Source organism: Athene noctua, chromosome 17 (assembly GCF_965140245.1).
Source record: "Athene noctua chromosome 17, bAthNoc1.hap1.1, whole genome shotgun sequence".
In the NCBI taxonomy this organism is placed as follows: Eukaryota; Metazoa; Chordata; class Aves; order Strigiformes; family Strigidae; genus Athene; species Athene noctua.
Genome location: NC_134053.1, coordinates 8,513,456 through 8,539,462, shown reverse-complemented (window position 1 = coordinate 8,539,462; position 26,007 = coordinate 8,513,456). Strand labels below are relative to the sequence as shown.

The 26,007-nt window shown below is 45.9% G+C and overlaps 1 protein-coding gene across 11 annotated transcripts in view; it reads right to left on the bottom strand.

Annotated features, from left to right (window-relative positions):
• Positions 1-26,007, bottom strand: part of FBRSL1 (fibrosin like 1) — a 550,917-nt gene that overhangs the window by 95,401 nt on the left and 429,509 nt on the right. For 8 of the 11 annotated variants that reach the window (XM_074920676.1, XM_074920683.1, XM_074920677.1 and 5 more), the window contains one exon: positions 5,634-5,687. The exons of the other annotated variants lie outside the window; for them this stretch is intronic. In XM_074920676.1, coding sequence (XP_074776777.1) covers positions 5,634-5,687 — 54 coding nt within the window. The remainder of the gene's footprint in view (positions 1-5,633; positions 5,688-26,007) is intronic. 11 annotated transcript variants of the gene reach the window in all.

The window sequence follows — 26,007 nt, the reverse complement described above, 5'->3', positions numbered from 1 at the left end:
ACCTTAATGCTTAATTGCCACAAATCAATTCCAACCTCGATGCTCAGGCTACTACTGGTTCCCCCTTTCCACCCCTTTCTCCTTACACTGATCACAGCCCAGGATCCTCTCATGTTACTAAATCAATCTTTGGACACACCACCTAGGAAAAACAAAGGGGCAGCACCAGACGCTGCTCGCTGCAGCCAGCGCAATGAGTTGATGTTACGCAAGAAGACCAGCCTAAAAAAAAAAGTCAACTCTGTCTCTGCGTGTGCGCACACGTGTGCACACACACATGCCTCCTATTTTATTTTTTTGTTCAACTGGAATTAATCAGAAACGATAAACACTGTTTGTCTCCTGAAAGCAGCAGTGGGGGGATGAAATATGCCTCTTAAGCTTATCAGCTTCAGCGCCACTGAAGAGAAAGCTGGCTTCTAAGCCCAGGGATAATGGGCTGTCCTTTCAGGAAGGTATCAGAGGTCTCAGGAGACGGAGACAGCACAATGGTGTGACCTTCAGCTAATAAAGCCCACCCTAGAGTCCAAAGAAGCTTGGGGAATATTGACAAAAGTTCATATTTACAACAGCCTGGACTCTTTCCAGATACCATTACCAGTTTAGAGAGCTGCAGCCTCTGTACGTACGCTCACACAGGCTTTTATTCTGCCTTCTCCTTTCTTTCTTTGTTCCCATGCTGGCAAAAAAAAAAATTAGTCAGAAAATGGCAATTCTGCTAACAAGGCCCCACCAGTATCTTTTTTAATGAAGAGAGTTATTTAAAATTTCAATTTCAACCTCAGCACTATCCTTTACTTAAAGGAAACTCAAGGCCTCTTGCAAGGATTCTCAGTGCGTCATCATGCTCATCAGGAAGAAAGCATATGTGTTTTTGTGGAAAATCTGCTGATGTATTTTTAATTCTTTAAACAAAAAGGCAGCCAACATATTGTAAAATGAGAAGGTTGGGGTTTGGGGTGTTTGTTTTGGGTTTTTTTGTTGTTTGGTGGGTTTTTTTTGTTGTGTTTTTTTTTTTTTTTTTTTTAATAGGCACTGGCAATCACTGTAGTCCCAGTCAGAAATACAAAACCAAAGCTTTTTCAGGCAGAAACTGATCCCCCCCCCCCCCCCCCCCAGTCTGCACTGTGGTTAGCAAAACGACATTTAGCCCATAGGCATGACAGGAATACAAATAATAAATAATATTTTTCAAACTGTTCATATGGTGAAAAAAGCCAATTTCAAAACATAAAAACTCTTTGAAGCACAAGTTTCATTTTTCCAGCTCCTAAAGTAGTTCCAAAACAAATACATAAAAATAAAGGTTTGGAGGAAATCTGTTTTCAAGGGTAATTTCCCTGAAATCAATATTAAATCTCAAAGCGTTTAATGGAAATAACATCTTCAGTGACAGAACTGTTTTGACCACGCTTTTCAATCCAGCCGTGCCAGTCTGCCATTTTTATTTATCTGCCTCATAATTCATCTTGGCCATCCTGAAACTAATCTTGCTGGGAATCAAAAGGGATCCAAAACCAGGAATAGGTTAGAACTTTTCCCAGTAAAATCTTCTAAAAGGTGCCTCTGGATTTTGGCAGTCTCATTTACCATGCTGGTATTTAACAGGCAGGAAGAAGACTGAACAGACCTCTGCAATGACCACAAATTTCTTGCTTTTGCTTTCCAGTGAAGAACCCGTTTCCACCAACAGCTACAGTTACAGCAGCTACACAGGCTCACAAGTAGTGTTCCAATTTCCTAGAGTTTTGGCCCAAGCACACATTTTATCTGTTCTCCTTATCCCATCCAGCCATATTAACTGTCAAGAGAGTTCAGATGATTGATTATAGCCTGTCTGATTTCAAAGTAGTTAAATTAGATATTAATGTTGTGCTTAATGCACTCACAAAACAAGGTCACTGGTTGCATCAAGGCTAATAGGAGATGACACACACACTGGGACGGCATGGCCCAGGGGACTGGTAACAGGATGGAAAGTCTTCAGTTTATGGCCACTCTTTCAAAAATCAAGCCTGATCCTACAGACATCCAGGAACAACTGCTCAGCAAACCACCTGGGATCCACTCACAGCACAAACCCAGAGTAGGAGCACTTGGTCCTCCATGACCTCAGGGCAGAAGCAGTATTGCCTCAAACGCAGCCAAATTTTGATCACTGTCAAAATTAACTACCCCTCATCTTTGCTCCCAAACTTTGTTCCAAATTACATTCATCCTCCCTCTAGAGGTGAGCTAACAAAATCAATAAACAGTACTGAATTTAGGAGGTGGTATAAAATACCAGAAATGTAAAGAGTCCTAGGAAGTCAATAGTGCCATTAGAAAGATAAAACCACATTCATCTTGGAAAAATATAAACTAATTTGTGTGGGGAAGTAACACAGAACCATGATATCCTGTAAGAAAGAGAAAGTTGGAAAGTGAAAGGTATGAGGTTCCTCCAGCAGGAATCTGTAGCTCTGCTTGGAAAGCCAAGAGCCCAGCAGGGTGAAAAACCAACTACCAGCCTACCTGAGGGCATGGAGATGAAGAGAAGATCGCTGAAGCGAAGTAGAACACAAGTTGCTATGGATAAGAGAAGGCACTACCAATGATAACATGAAATACTCAGAATCAGTTTCCAAGACCACCTCATCTCTCTATGCACTGTTCCAAGGGTGTGAGATTGTGTCTCCTGGCTGCCACCAGCGCCCTAGCTAAATGCTTTTCACTGCCTAACCTTTAAACCAGTATTGTTTTATTTATAGTAACATGAGTTCCTACTGATCCAGCAACAACTGTGTCTGGTTGTAATTTTATACCTGTCTTCCATGGCAGAACCCTCTGGCTCTCCAGAAACCATGGGGGATTAACTGTATCCCAGAGAAACAGGCAGATCCAGGACATGTCTTCTGCTGTGGTGGATGGACAACTGCTCCAAACTGCTGCCCTTTTCACTTCCAAACCCCAAACACCCAGAAGGTCTTGCTTTTAGGATATGATTTTAATAATGAATATTGGAGACAAAAGGCTGAAAAAACAAGCTCTGTCCTGCAAAGGTGTGAATAATCCCACCTGTGGCTGTCCCAGGCATGCTCTCCTGCACCCTGCCTTTGAGCAAAAAAATGAGAAATCTAAATGACCTACTCATGTTGTTGCATGACATGGCACAGGACTTTGTCTTCCTTGAGCCAAAAGGCAAAAAAAATTCAGGGCTTGAAATTACAAAGAATTAAGACTTAATATCAGCCAAGACGGCAACTGGATCTCAGAGGCCTGTTTCCCTCTGAATTTCTCCTTGCTGCCATGACGTGCTTACGCTGAAAATTTTCCCTTGAGCAACTGCCTGACTAAAATACAGCACACCCTTACCATAAAGCCCTTTGTTAAAACATCTTTGCCATAAAGCTGCAAAACCTTGGCTCCCAAGTACATTAAATCCTTATAAACCTGCCTTCATTTTAACCGCGCAGTATTTCAAGACACAAAGCGCTTCTTCCAAGAGATAGCACTTTAATGAGGAAAGGGGTAAAATATATAAACCAAACCTCATTATAGCATAATTTCTAGAAGACAAGCATGCTGTTATAAAAAGAAGCCATGGCAATTGCATTTCACATAGCTTGAAGATTTAATACTTTTAAAGAGCCACTGCTACTTCCAGCCATTGGTGGTGTTTTGTTTTGAACATTACAGAAAGCAACCAGAATTATGGGTCCATTGTCAGCTATATATTTTATATTCTGTAAATTGTTGCAAATGGCGGATTCAACTCTACTGCATGCTCACAAAATGTAATGTGGATTGGACAGTAAGGGACTGACTACAAGTTACTGTGTATACTTTTACCTTTAAACCTCTGCATTCTTAAAGGTTATTGCTTTAAACATGATTATGTAGCATGGACATGGTAAATTGCCCAAACCAGATCCAATTCATGCTGGATTGAAAGTGCTTATAATGATACAGCTTGTTCACATGTTAACAAAACATTCAAACAAAAGCCACACTACAAGAAAAATCTAGGGTACGGACAGACAAATGAAAGTGATGGATGTAACGCCATTCAGTATCACCTGTCTGATAATCCAGGGTAACTGGCACATCAAAAGGACAGCAACTGCTTTCCAAAAATGAGAATACTCAATTTTTTTAAAACCTGAAACTCAGTTGCTTTCTACAAATTGTCAAATGGAACAACCCTCCCCTAGCCAACCAGAAAAATGTTACTGGAAAAAAAAAGTTCTCCCTAAGAACAAACTATCTATCAAAGGAGCATCCTGAATTACATTGGTCTAGAAGACTTTTAAACTTAATCTAATAAAAAAAGCCTTTACTGATTACAGTTCTTCCACATTAGTCTTCCAGTTGTAACTTCTGAAATGAAAGCTCAGCAATGATTAGGTATTTACCACAATCAGCAGAGAAGAATAGTGAACAAAGATGAGCATAAAGGTCACCACAGAGAGAACGTACTTGTTGGGTTTTTTTGAGGAGGGAAACAAAACAAACATAAAGATCCCAACCCCCCCAAACAACCCCACCCCAAACCCAGCAACAGCAGGGGAGATGCACTTCATGGCAGCTTTGAATTGAAGCACATACAACATTGATTGATGGATACTGAAAGCAAAGGCACCAGTGGAAAATTAAACCCAACCAAGCACCAGAATTGGGACTTTTTTGGTGTGTTTTTTTGGTATTTCTGTAGAAAATTATGCAAGAAGGCTCAGAATATTAGAAAATTATCATTTTGGCTACTGTCACAGATCTGGGTCAACAGCAGGGTAAAAAGCTGACATGTAACTGATACCTATAACCTGGTCAGAATAAGCATTTCCTCTTATCTCTTTGCTGTAGCTTATAATGAATGAAATTCTGGACTGAAGGGTGCTTGCTCTCCCTGACTACCAGAAGGTTCAACACTCACTACATGGCTATGGCAATGGAGAAGCCCTTCTGATTGCAGTTCTCAGAGAAGACATCTGAAGAGAACATAATACACCAACTCTTTTTCTAAATACAAAATCAATAACCTTGCCCTTTCTGAGATACTTCTACAATTTTAATTTCTACTGATGTGATTCTTCTTTCTGTGTTTAAGGTAACAGGATAACAGGTTCCTCCTTCACCATCATCACTTCCTTGAAAGTCAGAAGAGACTTTTCCAGCTCTTATCAACTTTGCCACAGGAGAAGACAGCAGGCTGGACAAGTCTGAGTCAGTGTATCAGCACACAAATAATCACAGGATGTCTGTCATTAAAGTAACCCAGGCTAGCACATGCCTTCTTAACTATAATATTCTTCTGCTTGACTGTGCAACTAAACCTCAAGGAAGAAGATAGCTGCAAGCAAATGCACGTTACTTTTGTTTTACAACCTAGCCACTTCCTCCCTTAATAACAGAGCGTTTGGGGTGCTAGAGACAAGAAGCCTTATCGCAAATGTGTAATGAGACCCTGAGCTAACAGGTTAGCATGGAACTGTTAACAGTGAATTGGCTTGGAGACAGTGGGGAAAAAAAAAAAAAAAAGAAAAATAAGAGAGGGAGACAAGAGTGACAGAGACAGAGACAGCAACCAATTCAGCTGCAAGAAATCAAGCTAAATCAGTCCCAAGTGCCCATGTTGGAGAGACTTGATCTCATACCTTGCTTGTTATCAAGGCACTCCTGATACGAGTCAGCTCCAGTTCCGTTGCGGTCTACAGACAAAACAAAAAGTTTCATTCATATCAAACATAAATATCAGAAACTTCTCAAATGGCAGCCTTGCTGGAGCAACATGTCACGTGCAAATAGCCCTAGTTCTTTAGGAGGCCACACTGGTTCGCTGACATACTGTGACTTGTTACAAACAAACTGCAATGAACTGACACCAACCCGCTATGAGACATTTTTTTTTGTCCTGGGCAGTAGGTGCAGGGTGCTTTCCTCCCAGCCCTGCCCATCTGTCTCCATGCTGGTGAGGGCACAGGAGAGGGGATTACAGCTGCAGCTGCTCTGAATAATTTCCTTAAGCACACAGAAGATGGAATAATTGGAGTTAAATCTACCATTACACTATCCACTCTTGGCCCTCTGAAACCACTGATTTAAACCAGCAGATCCCAAACTACAGTCTGGAACAGACTTCTCTGTGGCTCGTGGTGCCACACTCCCTTCTGGTTTTTGGCTGCTACATCATATTAGAGACAACTGAAAATACAAGAAGATACTTTCCAAATATTACTCTTCCATGGAAGCAATGTTACTGTAGTTACCACTAGGGTTACTTGATCCAGCATCAGGAGAGGAGCTGGTCTGTGCCATGAAAATGGAGGAGAAGCTGAGACTCTGTACTCATGTGTGCTCCACACAAGGAAGAACTCGGACAGCTCCCACACGCAGGTGTGGTAACACAAGTGGCATTTCACAGCCTGCATGGAGATCTCCTAACAAAACTCTTCATCTGCATTAGAGGTTCAACTAGATCTCATCGTCTGGGTGTAAAAATGGTTGAAACTGTAGGTTAGCAGGAATCAGCTTACAATCTGGCTTGGACCTCAAAAGCAAACCAAAGAATATGCCAGCATGGTTTCTCCTCCTGATTTACAATTCAGTTCAGCCATAAGGAAAGTCTGGATGGTCCTTGAGAGAAAAAATTAAATACATCTGTAAACCCTGGATAAACTAATGCTCTTTCAGCAGCTTACATGCACCTTACATACCATGCTAAGTATCAGGAATAAAGCAGCTGAGCCCATGTGATAGGTGTCCTCAAAAAGCGAATGTTTTGTATATCACACGCATAAGAACACATGTGGTGCTAAAATCAGTCCTGTTGTGTAACTACCAAACCATTCGATCAGGTCACCCATGGCACATACTCCTACTACACCAACTCCAGCAGCACTGGAGACAGCTCCTCTGCTAGAAACAGCTTTATCCATGTGGTGATCACAACTAACAAAAAAGCCATCACTGTGGGGCTGGGAGTTAGCCGTCCATTAGGTGAACAGAGCAGACAAGCTATCCAGTATTAGTATTGGCAGTTTCACCATCAAGAGAACCAGCACAACAGCAATGTGTTGATTTCTTTCTAAAGGTGCTCTTTGGGGCCAAAAAATTAGAAATATTGTTCACAACAGAAAAAAGACACTACCGAGAACTGTCCCACCCAGGCATCTGCAAACAACTGTATTTCTGCACCTCCATAAAGTGACTGGCCCCTGAATATGATGGCTTTCTGGCAAATGTGTTTCCACACAAACTGCCCTTCCATCTCTGCCCAGCGAACAGCTGGTGATGGCTCCTTGAACATACGAAGAGATCCCGATCAGAGTTAAAAGGCTTCACATTCAGCAATAGTATTTAATGAACAAAGAAGCAAAAATTAAAGTTGCCCCACTGTTTGTGTTGTGTAAATCCCAGATAATAGATCTTCTCCCTAATCCTAATGAGGCCTTCCTATTAAAATCTTTATTAGCTTTCAGCTCTGCAGATTGCCCAAAGGCTCATCAGTTTCCCTATCTCTCAGTACCAAGATCTGCTTTAACTTTTACAAATAGCTCTAAGATATTTCTCAGCTTATCAGCATTGCCAAGCAGTCTGTCTTATCATTACTATTGCAGATAAAATAAATGAGCTCAGGATGATATGAATAATGGCATTTTCTGTAGGCTGGTTTCCCATTACATTTTCAACAGATTGTAGATTTAAACTTCAGCACAAAAGAAAAAAATAAAAAAGAAGCGGAGGGGGAAGGGTGTGCTTTTTTGTCTTCCCATTTACCTTCACTGTCTTAGAGCGTAGGCTACATTTTTAAGCTCACCTGATGTGAGCTAGTAATTAATTTTGAAAGGGAGCAGAAACACCTCAGCTCTGCTTTCTCTGAAGACCAAAAGCACAGTTACTTCTGGGATGTTTTTTCAGCTGCATTTGTAGGAGAGAAGCAAGGGCTAAATTGTACTCTGCCTAATGAAGCCATCTTCATTAGTTTGCTCCTTTCCCTAGCAGACTAGGAATACCAGTCAGATTGGGAATTGAAATCATGAAAAGCAACAGAACTGCATTTGAATTAAAAGACTAGGCTACAAAGGTCTCCGACGTCTGCTCCGGGCTGATTAGCACGAGGCGCGTGTGGCACCGTTGCGGCACAGAGCGAATTTTACAGCACACGTTCACGGATAAAGGCAAAGCGTTCGCGGGAGACAAGGAAGCTGAAAGACTAACACGTCTCTCTCTTTTCGTGACAGCGAGCAGGGAGGTCATGTTCTGGCAACCATTTTCTGCCAGGTCCCTGCAGCAATCACTACAGGGTTAAACGCTTTTCCGCTCCCCAAATTCCTAGCCCTGTCACTGTATCAAGGTTATCTATTATTGGCAGTGACAGGTGAAAATTAATCTCCTAATTATTTCTTGCTGCGTAATCTGCACTGAAGAAGTAACATAAAAGGATTACAGTACACCCTCTACGGAAGGCTTTGCTAGAGAGCCAATCATCCAGGGAGACAGAAGGTATGTGGTAAAGAGATATTTATGACGGATTTCCAACCATTTTGAAGGCAGACTATACTGTAACTCTATAACCCACAGCTTTGGAGTGAGGATCTGCTTACAGGTGTTTTAATAGCCTAAACACTCTTTATTGTTGATTATTCCATGGAAAATAAACCCAAAATTTATAACTATTATGTCCCCGATTCTCTTTTGGCATAGCAGTTACTGCAGTAACTGCATCCACGTACAGATGTTTTTTACCCCCAACGGAAACATTATGGCAAACAATGTACCCAGTTTGCTTTAACTCGGTATTTAAAATCTTGTAGCTACCTTCCACAGCAATTTAACTGTAACCTTTTTTTCCACAAAAACATAAGCTAGCCGAGTACTTTTAGAATTAAAAATATTTTTTAAAAAAAATCTTATTTTGTAAGCAAGCTGGAAATATCTTTGGTAACAACACAAACAGCCACCTTGAAATGCTGTCTTCATGTAAACTCTAGCTCTTCTCCTACCACCCACCATAAAGTAAGGTCTATTTTTATAGCATTAAAGCATGCACATTTTACTTAGCTTTAACCCTTTCAATGCAGCCACATAAGGTACAAATGTATGTTTTGGAGAACCTATTTTTCTATATCCGTGTCAGCATCATCATCCTAGTTTAAGTTTACAAGAATCAACAATCACGGGTTGCCATTCGTACTGTTTAAAATGACATTAGCTACCTTGAGAGATGCCCTAATGCTAAAGCGTGCCCGTGGGATGGTTAATGCAGGGTCACTATCTGTAAAACTGGCAGGGTAATGGGACAGGGCAGCAAGGAAGATTACCACCCTGGCATCACCATCTACAGTCAAGTCCTTCCACCAGTATCAGTCACATATTTTCAGCTTCCTTGAGAGCGACCTTTTCTGCAGGGTGCCAAAACGTCACTAATTCCGTCACACAAACTCTCAGTGCTTAAATCAAGAACCATTTTCCACCTTTTTGGAAAGCCAAACCCTGCCACAAACTTGGGAAGCAACAAACTGGTCAGCAGTGAGCTGTCACCACTCCGGTCTGCATTCCCAATGACCAGGATCTCGCAGCTGAGTCAACGTTAGGTGAATCAGAATAGATAACTGACATTAAACTGAGACACAGAATAAAACCATCAAGAAGACACTAAAATTGGGACTGTCCTAAGAAACCGAGCCACACCTCGACAGCTGCAATGTGTGCCGGCAGCCACAAGGTGGCACACAAAATACTGCTAAATATTATCAATGAAATGCTGAAATAGGGGCCTGGACTTCAAACCAGCCATTGCACCTTTAACTTCCTAAAAATAGTGATAGCTGTGCAAACCTGCCTCCATTACCAGAGCCACCATCAGGGGTCACTGCGCCACCTCGGCTGCGGGAATCCGCGTAAAGGCGATTTTCAGAGAAACCCGCAAAGCTGGAACACATTTGTAACTCAGGGGACAAAAGCTGGACAAGCCATTTGAAAAATTACTAGAATCACCAGCACTCTGATTTTAAAACGAATGACTCAAATTAGGCGAATTCCCCAGCAGTGACAGAGGTGTGAAGATTGTTCACCTTTTTCCTCTGTTGGTTTTAACACCTCTGAGCCGGTGCAGGGCAGGTGCTGCTGGCCAGCTCGGCGTTCGGTTCCTGGAGGCTAACCCTTGCTATGGACTCAGAGCATGAAAAATGCTGAAGGGCAGGTGTGTGAAAATGAATTATTTTCCTGTCTAATGCAACTGCAACTAAAAAAGTAAGCCTGTATTTAAGTAATTTTTAACAAGCGCTTTCTTCTCCATCTGAAAGTCAGCTCCCAGGCGATCCTGAGGATACTTCGAGGACTCTGAAAACACATCTCCAGCTACTACGTTTCACTGAATCCATAACATCACATAGACGCATTTCTACATATTTCATTCTCACCAGCATGAGGATAAGGTCATTCATATTTACACCATTAAGGTTAGAAATTTTCTTTTCCTTAGGACCTATTTTCAATAGATAAACAGAAATAATTTAATGACGCCTAGAACAGAACATAAGCCCTTAATGGTTTACACTTGATGTTAAACAAGTAAGGGAATTATTCACTAGCATCTCTCATTTTGTGGATGTTTTAATCTTACAGTTACCTAATCTCTTACATAGTAGTTATGAGAACAAAAGAAATGTGTATAGAGGCAAAGCACCCACCTACTAACGTTTCAGTACTACTTTTAACAAGCCTATTTTTCAGTAATATGTTTTGCTTATGGAAATCTGAAGAACAAATTCCTATCCATAGGCATTTTCCCCAAATGCTCCATCACCAACCTCATTATGCGATACAGAAATTCTCTCAAGGGATATTATGTAATGGCAATCCCTCCTTCCTCTCCCCAAGGAGTATATTTCTCATTACATCTCCTAGTAATTGATCAGTCTAGGAAATAATTTCTGGTAAAACCGTATGTTTCTTTACCTAGTTCAGAATTTCCATCTTTATTCAGAAGGATAAAACACTGCAAGAAACCCTAAAATTTCCATTTCTGATGCAGAATGCCAATCTTTGTTCAAACATACTATTAAGCGAGGAGCAACACATTCTTGTACCTGCCTGACTTCAGATCTTGTAAATTCATAAAGCCACTAAAATTAACCAGCTTACATTTCCTATTCTGATGATACAAATAATTTTACTTGACTGAATCTTCTGTAATGGCTTTAAGAAGACTGCTTCATCTTCAAATATATCCAGACACCACAATCCCTAGCTATTATGGGTCACTCAACACAAGGGTGCTAGGAGTCAAGGGAAAAAAAAAAAAAAAAGAAAGAAAGAAAAGATTTAAGGCAGAAAATGACATACACATCTGTGCTTTCCCAAAGTACGGTACAGCACAGACTGGCTCACTGAAGAATGCAGCCCTTTTCATTGCCACTTTTGTCGACATATGACCCTTGAACATCGTAACAGTTTTTAGTTTAAAAAGCAACAACAGCAAACGCTAATATTTGCACCTCTTACCAAAAGTTGACTTCAAATCGGAACATTTTTGCAAAATTGGAGCAAAATAAGTAAAAACTACTGCTAAGTATCCATACTTTATCATCGGACTTCTAAGCCTACTCCAATCCCTTTTTAAACTTAAAAATACCAGAGCTATTCGTGACACTGCTATTTGATTTAGCCAGCACAGGCCACAAGGTCCAACAGATGACTGACTGCATGTCCCGATAGAATAACACTGGGATATATTTTGCCCCTTCGTTTGTTTATGAGGACTGCCCCTCTCTGATAAACAAGGCTTAAGGTTTCACTCAAAATAACCCACCTTCCAAATAAAATAATAATAAAAAAAAAGATCACTCTCTACTAGTGAAAACTCAGTATCCAAATAAATAAAATAGTGCCTTCCTTGTTTTACAGCATTAATCTCCTCTGAAAAAAGAAAATCAGGCAGCCCAAGCTAGTGCCTTCTGGCTTTAGCAGAGAGCAGTTTTAGGGAACTGTTGTCAGCAAAGAGGAAAATTCTTGAAGAGAGCATTAGAAGTCTGCCACTTGTAGGAAGTTAATGCTGTGTGTATAAATCAAGCAGCTCGCCCTTGTAAGTCTGTATGTGGGGAAAATCGGATTTATACATAAACATAAACCTCCGAAGTAAATTCTGATCAGGGATGACCAGAGATTTAACTCTCTAGAAAGAAGAATGGTAAGATTCTATTTTCCTGTAATACCTTAGCAGCCTTTTCCAGTCGAGTGAGGCTTTCTTTCAAGAATTGATAACGAAGTAAATAATTCCAGTTTCTGTGGCACAGGGGAGACCGGTTAAGGACGATCTCCAAGACCCAAAGCAATCATTCAGAACAGTAACTTACGTAACAAGAAATTATCTTTGTTACAAAATTAGGTTAAAAGGACCTCAGATACTGTAATGTTACAAAAAATCAGGACATGCCTTGAGAAGATTAGCTAGCAAGCAGCCTCCCGAGATAAATGTGCAAGTTCAAGAAGATTTTTACAAGCCTAAAAAACAGTTTAAATTCCAGAGAGACGTACAAGCCTTTGCCATTTCAAAAGGTCCCTCTTTCACTCCCTCTGCCCTCGCCTTATTCCTGAGCTCTTTCTCCAAACCATCTTTAGTTAACCAGTGACCTGGAAATATCACTTCGTGCCCACCCTCCCCCCCCCCCCCCCCCCCCTTCAAATTTGTCACTTTTAAACACACAAGGTTTAATTTCTTAATTGGATTAAATTTTTCATTCCAGCTAAGCAGAGGGGCAAGGCAGCAGACGCGGGGACAAGAACAACGCCCGGGCGGCCAACCCGCACCCCGTGTTCAGCGTGGCCACCACAACCTGCCAGGCTCGGGCAGGCAGGCGGGTTATTTCTCAGGCCAAAAGGCACACGGAAAAAAAAAAAAAAATCATAAAAATCCACGAAGACCATTTAAAAACTTGTTATTCTTTGTGAATAAAGGAGCTCTGGCCTGCACCGAAGGGGTTAACCGCCAGCTACAGATTTTTAAGTTTGTTACCGTTTTTAATAGCCAGCAATCCCAGACAAATATCGTCCTCATCCGGCAGCCTGCTACAACACCCTGCCTGCCCAGAAAACACCCCGAAAGGGCCAACTCCCCATATTCTGCTGAAAGGGACCACTGGCGCGCCTACAAAGCCGGTCGGCGGACGGCTGCCACGGTCACCCGTGGGTGGGAGCAGCCCGGGTCCGCCCGGGCTCATCAGCGCAGCCCCCCGGCCCCGTTCTCTGCGGCCCCATGAAAGCAGCGATTCAATATTATTTATTCGAAACACCCCCCCACCCCCCACCCCCCCCCACTGGAAGTGGGGGCGGGGGGGTGGGAATAGGGATGCGGTCGCACTAGAGGAATGTGCGAAATGAGGTGAAAAAAAGCAGCTTGGGAGCGCATCGCAGCCCGGCAGCTCCTCGCTGCTACGTCTCTTTTTAAAAAAATTTCATTTTATTTAAACACACCCAGACTCTCCCCCCCCCCCCCCCAATTCCTTCTCCATAATTCCTTACGGAGGGCTTCTCGGTTCGACCTCCGGGAATGGGTAACGACCGGTTTCTGCTTCGCCCGCTGCACCCCAAGACCCGCTGGGTAGGAGGGGGCGCGAACCGCCCCCCCGAGAGCAAACGGGGCTGGGGAGGGGGAGCCGGCAGCGAGCAAACGGCGCGGCCGGAAAAATCAAACCACCTCGCCGCCTGCACCGAAAAAAGCAGACACACACACAAAATTTAAAAAAAGAAGAAACACACGAAAAAACCACACGCACACAACCATCGCACCGGGCGGAAAACACGGCGATTTCCTTCTCCCGTCTGACCGCAAAGCCGCTGAACTCGCGGGTCCCGAAAAACACAGCCCCCGCCGAGACAGAGGGGGTCGCGGAGGGGAAGCCCCCGCGGGGGGTGTGTGGGGGTGTCCCCGGCCCGGAGGGCGCCCGCCCGCCCCGCCGCTACTTACCCCGCGGCGCGCAGACCATGGCGAGCCCCGCCGGCGAGCCGGGCCCCCGCGGGATAATCCACAAGGCGAGGCCGGGCGGCCCCCGCGGGCGCGGCGCGGCGCGGAGCCGCTCGGGGCCCCCCCGCAGCGGCACAACGCGGCGCCCGGCCCGGAGGTGCCCCGGGGGTCCCGCCGGCCCCCGCCGCGGCGCCTCCGCCTCCTCCCGCCGCAGTCCTCCGCCGCTGGCTCCTCTTCCTTTGCTCTTTCGGGGGGTGCAGGCAGCGCGTCTCTCCTCCTTGCCTTTTTTTCCTCCCCCCTCTTTTTTTCGCCCCCTTGGGGTTTGGCGTTTTTGGGCTTTTTTTTTTTTTTGCTTTTTTCCTCCCCCCTGGCCGAACCCGGGGCTCAAAGTTTGCGCCCCCCTCCCCGCCTCGCCCCGGCGGGCTGCGTCCCCGCCGCCCGGTCAGCCCCGGAGCCGCCGCGCAGACGGCGCTACGGGTCCATCACCCGCGGGGCCGCGGCGGGGCGAAAAACGCGCGAGGGGGCGAAAAGCCCACAGACACACCAAAAAAAGGCCAAAAACCAGCAAAGAAAAAAACCCCAACAAGCGACCCAGGCGGCTCCGGCCGGCATCCGACGAGGGAGAGAAGGGGGGAAAGATCAGCCCCGCAGGCAGCGCCAGCCCGGCCCCATCTAGGGGCTTCCCCCGGCGGCGGATTTCTTTCTTTCTTTCTTTTTGTGGTTCACGCCTCGGTAGCCATTATTCCCAAACATGGACGAGGAGGAACCGCGCCGAAGCCCGCTCCGCTCCGCGGCGGCGGTGCCGCTCCTCGGGCGCTCCGCGGCGCGACTGCTCCGCGCGGCCGCGGCCAGCGCCTCCCGCCCCGCGCCCGCCCGCCCGCCGCCAGGCGAGACCAATCCAGCCACGAGACGCGGATCGCCCGCCGCCCCGCGCCGCTCGCGCCCGCCCGCCCCGCCCCGCCCCGCCCCGGGGCACGCGCGGGACCCGCCGTCGGGGCAGCGGGCGCGGGGCGCGCGCCAACGGGGGCGCGCGGGCAGGCGGGGCCGGGGCGGAGGAGGCGGCGGCGGCGGGAGTGGGGGGGGTGCGCGTGTGTGAGTGTGTGTGTGAGTGCGTGTGTGTGTGAGTGTGTGTGTGAGTGCGTGTGTGTGTCTGAGTGTGTGTGTGAGTGCGTGTGTGTGTGAGTGTGTGTGTGAGTGCGTGTGTGTGTCTGAGTGTGTGTGTGAGTGCGTGTGTGTGTCTGAGTGCGTGTGTGTGTGTGAGTGTGTGAGCGTGTGTGTGTGTGCGTGTGTGTGAGCGGTGTGTGTGTGCGCGTGTGAGTGTGTGTGCGCGCGTGTGTGTGTGTGAGCGGTGTCTGTGTGCGCGTGTGAGTGTGTGTGGAGGCGGGTTGTGTGGGGTGTGTGTGTGTGTGTGGGGGGGTGTGTGTGCGTGGGGAGTGTGTGTGGAGGCGGGTTGTGTGGGGTGTGTGTGTGGGTGTGTGTGGTGTGTGCAGTCTGTGTCCCCGTGTCTGGGTGTGCACAGTGCCCACAGGTGTGCACAGGCTGCGCCAACAGGGGCCAGGTGCACGGGGCGCACTTGTGCATGGCCTGTATGTGTCTGCGGTGGGCACGAGCTGCGTGTGTGACCTGCGTGTGCACAGTGCGTGCGCACAGCCTGTGTGCTGGGATGCATGCACAGCCTGTGGGTGTGTGTGCGTGTGTGTGTGTGCACAGACTACACCTTCGTGCGGTCTGTGCAGGAGCTGTGTCTGTGAAGCGTCAGTGTGCAGCACACATGGTCCGCGTGTGCACGGCATCTATGAGTGTGCGCTGCCTGTACCGATGCGTGTGGCCTGGGTGTACACACGGTGCGCATACACCGTGCGTGCAGCTCCTGTGTGTGTGTGCACATGGTCAGTGTGTGTGCACGCACGCCGCCGGTGTCCGGGTGTTCGCAGTGGCGGTGTGCGCACAGCGCGCGTGTGGTCCGTGCGTGCGCGGTCTGCGTGCAGCGTGTGTTGGCGCTCTGAACGCACGGGCACGTCTGTGTGTGCGCCTGCGGTGGGCACGTGTGCGTGTGACTCCTTTCCCCCGACTCTCCACGTTAGCTGCAGCCTCCCGTGTCCCCAGGATGCGTTCAGACCCCGGGGGAACGGGCCCGGGCAGAGGGAGAGGAGCAAAGGAAACGTTTAATGGTGATTAACCTTCACATTGCAAAACAGTTGTTAGTAGGTACATTTAGAATATAATTACTATTGCAGTGATTCATAGGTGCTTTAATAAACGGTTAATCAATGGCCACTGGGGCTGACGGTCCAGCTGCCTGACACGCCTGGTTAGTGCCTGCCGCCGTAAACGTGATTCACGGGGACGGGAGCCCCTGCCCCCCCTCTCCCCTGGCCGGAGCGGGGCCAGCGCCCCCCCGCAGCCCCCCGCGCGCTCGCCGTGCGCCCGGAATGCCCCGTTCTGCACCGCGGGCAGGGGAATGGAACTGCCCGAGCACGGTTTACAGCTGGCCTTGAGAAATTATCTGAAAATCTTCAGGGAGAAAGGCAGTAAACATCTGTATACTATTAAATCCATTAGATGTGTTCATTATTTTATATTGATTGGTATATCACTACACAAAGTTAATATATTATGATTATTAGTATATTGCTAAATCATTAAATACGACAGCAGATGCAATAAATAATTTCCAGGGGATCTCTGCTGACATTTAGAAATTGATGGGTATGTTTTTCCTTTTGCATCCTGGCTGACTGCAGGACTGCAGCGACGCTCTGGCTGCTCTGACTGATCTCCTTCCCCTGCTTTCCTCTGCAAGTAAAGGCAGCCGAAAGAGCCTGCTCCGCCATGCCCAAGTTTGCATTTTAAAAGATGAAGCTGAATGAATACGAGCCCCAAAGAAACCTGTTGGACAAGGATATTCAAACCACTTGCCTGAATGCCACAAGCAGGATTTACACCAGAGGCCGTATCTTGGTGTTGCTCAGGGAGAAGAACACCCTCTTGCAACACCAGGAGGATTTTCGTGTGAAAATGCCAGGCTGGAGCTGCCCTTCCGCCAGCAGCACTGCCACCTGCGTCCTGCAGGTACCCATCCCGGCGAGCTCTCCTGGCTATGGAGCACAGGAGCAAAAGCATCCCCAAGCCCTCAGCCCAGACTCCAGGTCACCGGGGTTCGTGGATTTATGGCACAGCTCCCCATGAAACAGCAGATGTTGGAGAGTGCACACATCTGTATCTTTACAGCAGGGGAGCTGGATGCCAATCAGGGTTAATTCGGGATAAATTTACAAGAGTGCACAGCATGACCTAAGGTACCTCTTTATTGGCCTACTACAGGCCTGCTAAATACATTGGCCGACTACTACACATTAAAGCCACATGAGCTTGTATGTTCAAAATGAATTTTACAGGAAGACACAGGGATAGAAAAAGGAGGAGAGCCTGTGTCACAAATGACATCCAGATGTGAAAACACTGTAAATACAAACATCAAAAGGCTCACCCCTCCACATTTTGCAAAGACAACACTGGAGAAAGGACTTGCTGCATTTAAACAAATACTCTCGGCGAGCAAGCCAAGGAGCCTGCTGTCCCCAGTGCACAGCAAACCCCCACGGATCCAAGTGGGAATTAGCCATTCATCAAGGCGAATACACAGCAAATATTATGCCATCCTCTAGACAGTTCAACCTTGAATCAGGGGCAATGAAACAGGATGGAAGGGGAGGTATTTTTTTAAGACCAGAAATTTAAATCTAAGAACTCCGATTCTGAAAACCACACTCCAGAAAGCATGTGATTATTTAGATAAAGTCTCTAGAGCTACGACACACTTCTTACTAGAATCGGTATCATTCAGGGATGGCTCTTAAGCTGTGCCAGTTGCATGAAATAACTAAATAAATAGGTGCCTTTTAAAGCCTTGGTATTTGCCATAGTGAAGATACGACTGGAGTGATATCCTAGAAAACCTGGGATATCTGGTAAACCCCACAGTAACTTTGTTTAAAGAAGTTGTGGCAAATGAAAGGCCATTCCCCCAAAGGGCTCTGAAGAGCTCGAAATCTCCACTCACATGGCCCTACAGGGGAGGATGAACGAGCAGCAAGTCACTGTGAGTGAAGGACGAGTGTTCCTGAAGCCAAGGGCTCATCCCATCCATCACCTGTCACACCGTCCCTTGACCTTCTCACCTACCTCCAACTGCAGCCAGACACAACAGGGGACAAAGCTGGCTTGAAGCAGGACAGAAGAAACCTAAAGTAGTATCAATGGCAGCAGAAACCACTTCACACCCTTCCAGAATGGTGGGGGATTGATGAGTAAGCGGTACAGGCAGGGTGCAATCTCAGATGTTTATTTAGTGTTCTCAGTTCAGCCCCCAAATGTGCAAAGGAAGGTGACAACACGGCATTACTTGCCTGAACTCTCCTTTCGGAGCAGCGTGGCCAGGCACTGGGCTGGTGCAATGTGAAAGCAAGGCTTAGATGGAGTGTATTTTTGTTTTCTCGGCTTTTCAAGATGTTATCTGACCACTAACACCTTACAAGCAGCATGAGCTGACCACATGAGGGAGGCCATACTGAGCTTGCGCTTATCTCCTGAAGGTGCTGGGATGTCAGGGTGTGGGGGCAGCGTGTGTGCTCCCAGAGATGAGATGAGATAGGCTGTGGCTATCGTTTTTACTCAGGTCTGACTCAAGGCTGCAGAACCACAGCCATCTGCTCTCCCCGTGATATCTGTCCGAAGTGGAGTGCCCTCCCTTGAGACAGGGCTCCATCAGCCTAGACTGGTGCTTGAAGGGAGTGTGGAGGAGTCTCCTCACACCCAGAGCCAGACCACGCTTCTTATTTTGGAGCCAAAAGCTTCAAGCAGTTTGAGACTAGCAGTGCTGACAATAGAAGGAGGAAGCACTTAACCATAGCATTGCATAAAGATGTCACGAGGAAATCAGGATTTTACAGTAGAGAGAGTAGAAAAACACTCAGGAAGAGCTTGGATAAACTCAGGGCTAGATTCAATAAGAGACGCCAGCTGCCTCCTGCACTGCGTGCCCCCACCTGGGCTTCTGCTGGGAGGCAGCCGGAGAGAAGTTTTATTGAATCTTTTATTGAATCTGTCTCTAGGCTGGTAGCTGTGCTAGGTACCCTCACCAAGGCCTAAAAATAGAAATGAAGTGACACAGGAATTTGCAGTGAAACTGTTAAAATATGCTCTGATTTGCTTCAAAAGAAGCGTGTGCTGGGAGAGGCAGCGTGGCGGGGGCCCGCGGCGTGCCAGGCTGCCTGCCGGGCACCTGGAGCTGCCGCTGCCGAGAGCCCCGGCGGGCCCCGGCTGCAGACAGTGCGGGAGCTTGACTGCAGCTCTCCATCCCTGTGCTGGTGACGCACAGCTCCGCTCCTAGGCCTAACAACACTGCAAAACTATTTAGCCATTGCAGTATCACATTACATGCAAAATCTATAGCCGCTCAAGAGCTTAATTTTGACATACAATTTCACTTGCTGAACAGAAAAGGGAGGGGAAGCCTGAAACTGTCTAAACAAAAGAATGTTTTTTTCCACTGCACTTTCAAATGTTCATAAACTGAACAGAATACAGTTAGAGACGGCCCTTTGCCTCGGGGCATCCAAGGCTATGGCTCCAATTAAAGAGAACAAGGATACAGGAGGTGGTACCTCCAGTCTGATTGCTCTCGCCTGGGGCAGCTAAGCCTCATGAATAAACACTGTTGACTCTAACTCTCAACAAAACAATTACACATTTGTTTTTAGAATACATTTTCTTAGCCTTTCCACTTGCGATTTTTGCTACTATAAACTAGCCAGGACAAGAATAAATACCTTTGTGATTCTCTAAACATCCTTGTAATTGCAGTACTTCACTCATGAATGTGTATTTCAGCAGAAGAAAAGATCCCAAGTGATATGAAGAAATGTTTCTTTGAAGTAACCTTTCAGAATTAGATGCAAAATATTTACAGCTAATTATTATTACAAGAACTCCTGTACACACTGCCAGCTACAGGAGTGAAAACCTTACGCATAAATCCAGTTATCTTTGAAGAATGCAGACACAAGGAGACAGGCGAGAGTTATATCTAGGACTCCTGCCAAGTGCGGTGCAGCCCCCCCGGGCCCCCCATCTCCCCATGGGCCTGTCAGCCCTCCCAGACCTCCCTCCAGGCAAACCCCGCTGCAATCAGCCTGCAAACCAGGCCCCAAAGGGATGCTGCTGAGAGATGAGGGGGTGCTTCTACATGTCAGAAGTGCCTGCTGAACTATCTCCTGGATGCAAATGGAAGGAGTGGCAGGATTTCTATTACAGAACAGGCAGTGGATGATTCCAGGCGCAAGTGGGTGTGCGACTTCCTCCCACCGCAAGCACCCAACTGTTACAGCAGCCAGGACAAAACCTGGAGCTTTCGTGAGGACGGAAGAAGAGAGCCCCAGCTGGACCTTACAGGCTCAGTTTCTTGTAAGGATGGGTGCAGAAGTAAAAGCAGAACTCTGGTTTCCTTCTGAGGACAGTGGTGGAAGGAGAAGAATGATTTACTCAGCTTTCTAAGGATTTTTCCCAGAAAACCAACCTATTGCTGCAAAGCCGAACAGCCAAACACCAACCACCATCTCAAAATACCAAGACTTAAACTGCAGATTCTCTGCTTAGCACAAAAGATTATGTCCAATAAACACACATTTCCCCCCCCCCCCTTTAGAAATGCTTCCTAACTGTCTTATTACCCTCCTTCTCACTGTTAGCGTAAGGCTGAGAAAATACGGAATGGGAATGTAACAGTGAGCCTGCTATCCCGGACAGGCGACACTCAGGCTCTGGATTTGGGAGCAACTAAGCAGTATGTTAACGATACTTGTTCCACATTCAAAGTCAGAAGACAAGTGATGTTGCCTGCTCCTATATGTTATTTATATATTGTGTTAAGCAACAACGTGCAAATGAGCTGGAGTACAAAATATCAGACACGGCAAGATGTTACAGCGCAGTACTACACAGCAGAACAAAGATAAGTGACTCTCCGTATGGGGCCCTGTATCCTAGGAGTGTTTATACTTGATTGTATAATTGGGACCACAGCCAGCTCATCCTAAAATATACAGCATGAGTATGGTTAGGCATTGCATCTGTAACATATACAACTTTAGATGTCAAAGCATCTTTGTTTGAAGTCAACAGCAATAAAAACTGCATTTGTACGAGAGCTTAGCATGTGGGAATACATATTGCTAAACCAGGATGTTAACACATGGCCCTCCTCGGTTTGCTGGTGCCAAAAGTATGCCTTTCAAAATTGGGATGAGCATGCCAATAATCTGTAGGATATTTTAAAACCTGGAGAAATCTACAGCAACCACCCAGTATTGGAGAAAACTCTTTGCGGGCAAATTTACCTTTGGTAGAAACTGGCATAACTCCTTCTCCTTTGAAAGATTTGGGTCCTTTGCATATATGGACATGTTAGGTGTAAAAAAAATCCACGTAAGGATTTTTCTGTCATGTTTCATTTTGCAGAACCTCTGCTTAGTCACAGTGACCAATTACTCACTTATATAAGTGAAACTCTCAAATGTACACAAATGTACCTTTTCAAGGTTCCTATCTTGGTATTATTTCATTAAAGCACACAGAAATTATATCAGAACTGTGTTAAGCTTATGGGATTTCTGTGAATTCCCTTTCTGGATATTAAACTTTAAACAAATATTATGATTGTATTCCAAAGGCTTGAATGGGCTGATGATTTTGAAAGTGCTACTTTGGCATCATTGTACAGCTCCATTCTTTTATGTATGTTTTGTTAAAACACAAAGAAGCTCTGTTTATGAAAAGCCAGTCTTAAATCTATAGTTTGTGAAGCCATAATTTGTGGTTGCAATTGTGGTTAATTTAACAAAGAAAGCCTTTTGGTTCACAGTGCACCATACTTACTATTTTTCATAAACTATCAGAGCAAAAAAACCCCTTCAACATGTCAGATATATGATGATCCAGCAATGTTGCAATTTTCCAACTCCTATTTTGTGGTATACCGTATTATATGCACAGGAATGCTACATCATTTATTCTGGAGCACAGCCCTGTAATTATTGCTGGCAAACTACTAATTACATACCGCCATCAAATCTAACAATTTTCCCAATAAAAAAAAAACCCTACTTTTGTGTGGAATATAGCAAATACAGCCATGAGCGCACGCATGTTTTTATTTTAACACACATGCCATACGGTATCGATTCTCCACTCACATATACTTATATACTCACATATATACCAACAACAGGATTCTGCAAGCTTTGTGTTATGGTACAATGCCATGGGGCATGAGAGGTCTCAGCCATCAACTTGGGCTCTGAACTGGCATCTCCCCCCATCTGAGGGCCAAACTTCTCAGCTCACGTGTTTTTTGGCTTGGTGTAATTAAGATTCCAACCCTGCAACAAAATGGGGGTCTAGATCTCGAGTTCCCCAAACTCCAGGACAGTTGTGTTTGGTATTTTGTCATTGGTTTATCTTTAGAAGCTACAGTATGGATTTACTTCTGTGTCCCCCACTGAGAGCAATGGTTAGCACTGCAGAGAAAGCCTGTCAGCTGGTCAGAAACCTGCTTCCCTGCATCCCGAGGAATTCTAAGAGCCATGGCAAATTTCAGTTGCAGAAGTGCACAGTTTTGAGTCGCTTTTAGTAAAAAAGGAGGGGTTGTGGGGAAGAGAGAGCACGCAACAATAATCCCCCAAAGATAATGCCCTACATACACTGACATTTCCAGAAGTTGCCCACAATTTCGACAGCTTGGAGCAGCCCCACTCTTCCCCTGCAGTGCGGGAGGAGCATGGGCAGAAAAGCAGCAGAGGCATATTGAAATCTGTAAATGCTTCTACTCCAGGCTGGCTGTGTCTTAACACACTTGGGTGATTTAATGCACGCCTGTCCCAAGCCCAGGCTGCCCGTGGGCTTGCAGGGCACCGCAGGAGGAACAGTGCTGCGGTCTCTCAGGGAAAACGTGGGGTGAAGTGGGAGCTGTGGCGCAGGGAGCCAATTATGGATTTGAGGCTCCAGGCTGCTCGCTCGCAGCATCTGCCTGAGTGGCTGCGGGGCTCCTGCGCTTGCAGCCGGCAGCAAGACTACCTGCGGGGTGGTGGCCCACGCCGGCGGAGCTCAGCAGCGTGCCGGGGCACAGGGCAGATGGGGCTCACGGCCGCAGGAGCCGCTTTCCCTCAGCAGCATGTAGAGCCCTAGAGGGCGTATCCCTAATGCTGTGGGCTGCCTCTGCAGCCAAGGGCAGGGGGGAGAAGCCCAAACCAGCATCAACTACTACTGCATCATTTTTCTTCATTCACAGAACGCTCTCCTGGCTTGGGGGGCTATTCTGACAGGCAGAAGAAAGGCAACAGCAGTGCTGATTGCCCCTGACACAATTTCCCCTGGAGTCCACCTTCCCAAGCAGCGTACTTCTGACTTGGCAATCGAAACATCTGTGAGACTCGCTCCCTTTTAAAAACACGACAAACAGCGTAGGTACGCGTGACAATTTTCTTAATCTTTCTCAATTTTCTCCTATTTCAAAACGGCAGTTAAAATTGACAGTGGAGCAAAACCCTTTCCTGCTTGTTTGAAGGTATGGAGCAGTGTAAGGAGCTTGTTGCACACTTTGATGATAACATGTGAAATGAAGCAGCCCGGGCGCTTGTGAAGGATGTCAGAAAAATCCCACCAGAGTACAGTAACCTCAACGCCCCTGTGGCAGCACAGGGCACATGCTGCCAGCACAAAGCTGCACATAGCTGCAAAATCTGGCACAGTTCTGGTAACCCATGGCCTATTTGCTTAAGTTTCTGGCACTTACTCTTCAGTGTCCCTAGCAGCTTCAACAAGAATAAGGCACACTTTGCATGCCAAGCAAGTTGGCTGATCTTAGTCACGACCTTGGTCAAACACAACGAGTTGCTTGACAAGAAAGAACTGCAACTAAAAACATTAAAAAATGTTAACAGAACTTGCAGCTTGCAAGTTTAGTGTTGTATCTGAAGCCTGACGGTCTTTGGGAACTACCCTCAACATTCATCTCAGAAGGAGTTTTCAGACACCACACTCCTTTTCCTCTTTATAGCTCTGTTTTTATTTATTTTGCAACTGCAGAAATGGTCTGGTTTAAAAAAAAAAAAGTGACAGGTATAACACTCAGCTCATATGGATAACTCTGGAAAAAGAGATTTGCTTCCCTGAGTCTACTTTCAGGTTTGCTGCTATCAGTTGAGGATTAGTCAGCTAACATGGCATCTCTGTTGACATACATTTTCTCCCCACAGCTAAGACAGCTTAACTACTTTGTACACCAGAATAGGCAGTGGTTAACCAGATACTTTCAAAAAAAGAAAAGTATCTCCTACTTATTCATTTATGATTCTGCTTTTAGTATTGAATTGGAATCTACAGACAAAAGAAATAAACACGCAAAACCCTTGTGCCTCTAAAATACGCTCACATGAAAAGCTTAAATTATGGTTAGATAAATAAATGAACAGAAGAAGTTACTTGGCCAATCTTCCAAGTTCACAGAATCCACTCAAAATCTTGCATATGTTTTCTTCTTCAGCATATACACATTACAAGGATTAAACAGAAAGGGAAACTTACAGCTTTAGACACACTTTGTGTCTCAATACCAACTGCAGCACTAGCTTCTCTGTAAGGATTATCAAGGCTACACCCCCATGCAGCTGTCAGTCCCTGGGGCTGTAATTCAGCTATCCTGCTCTCACTCTATCCATCACATTTACACAAATCCCCAAGGTGGACTGCCTTCTAAATGTCTTTACCTTGTGCATTATCCTGGGGCTTAACAATCCAATATTGGTGCAGCCAAGGATAATTACTCTCCATTGATGATAAAACACCCTGAATCCTGTCAGGCATGGCAATTTGCATCTTACAGTGCTGAGGATCAATAGATACAACAAAGGAGTGAAACCTGATTAGATGCTGCTGCCTCTCAATGGGAAGAGCTGATTGTCTTGCAGGGTTGAAGTCCTGGTTAAAAGGGAAAGGGAGGTTTCCCATTACAACACAGTCCCCAAACCCGCTGCTCGCCTAGAAACTGGTGCAGAGTGTTTGAGACTTGAGGAGAAAGTAGGTGAAGAAGTAACCAGGTCTTACAGACTCCCGGTAAAGAATGAGTGGTATTTACTTGTGCCAGCATGGCTCGTGCAGTTACATCGTAACCCAAGAGAATACAGCAGACGTGAATTGTCTGGAGCTCCAAGAGGTTCTATTTTTTCCCTGTTTTTCTAGATTTACAGTATAAAGAGGTCAAGTAACTAGTTCACAATCACAGACTGCTTCAAAAACGCACCTGGAAGTTGGCTATTGGCTCTCTGAATTGATCTATTTCTGAAGCATCCTCTAAGAGAGTAGGCCCAGCAAAGAGCTCCTGCCCTGCTGAGGCAGCAGAAACGTCATATATATTTAAAATAAGGAATTACAGGATTTTTCAACCACAAATAACCAGGTAAGCAGATGTATGAAGGTGGGGGTGGAATAAAGAATTATCCCAAGCCATTCAACAGTCTTCTAACATTAATCTAACACTGAATCTGATCGAAGATAAGAGCAGTGGGTGAACTTCGGTTCCCACATTTAATCTAGAGAGACATCACAAGCTTCCGCCTCTTCAAGTCTTAATTTGGAGGCCAGGAACACATTGACAGAAAACCATGGTTTGGCTGGCAGCACTGCTGGGCTGCAGGCAGGGAACGCATTCCCGTTTGGACGTGATTCTCCACCACTGACACTCCCTGGGCTCAGCTGTGCCCATCTCCCACAGCACACTCAGATTAGTGATACCAAAGCTCAGCCCTGGGCTGCAGACCAAGAGCTCCCAGAATGGATGTAGCTAACTGTGTTAAATATGGATTTTTATTGGGTTGCTGGTGGCAGAGCTACATTGAGCAGGGATTGAATCTCTCCATGCTCTTGCCAGACTGAAAGAAGTGCAGCCTCTTCTTCTGGGGAAATTAGTGAGGAAAAAGCTGAATTTGGGGGATTCCCAACTATGTGAAGGA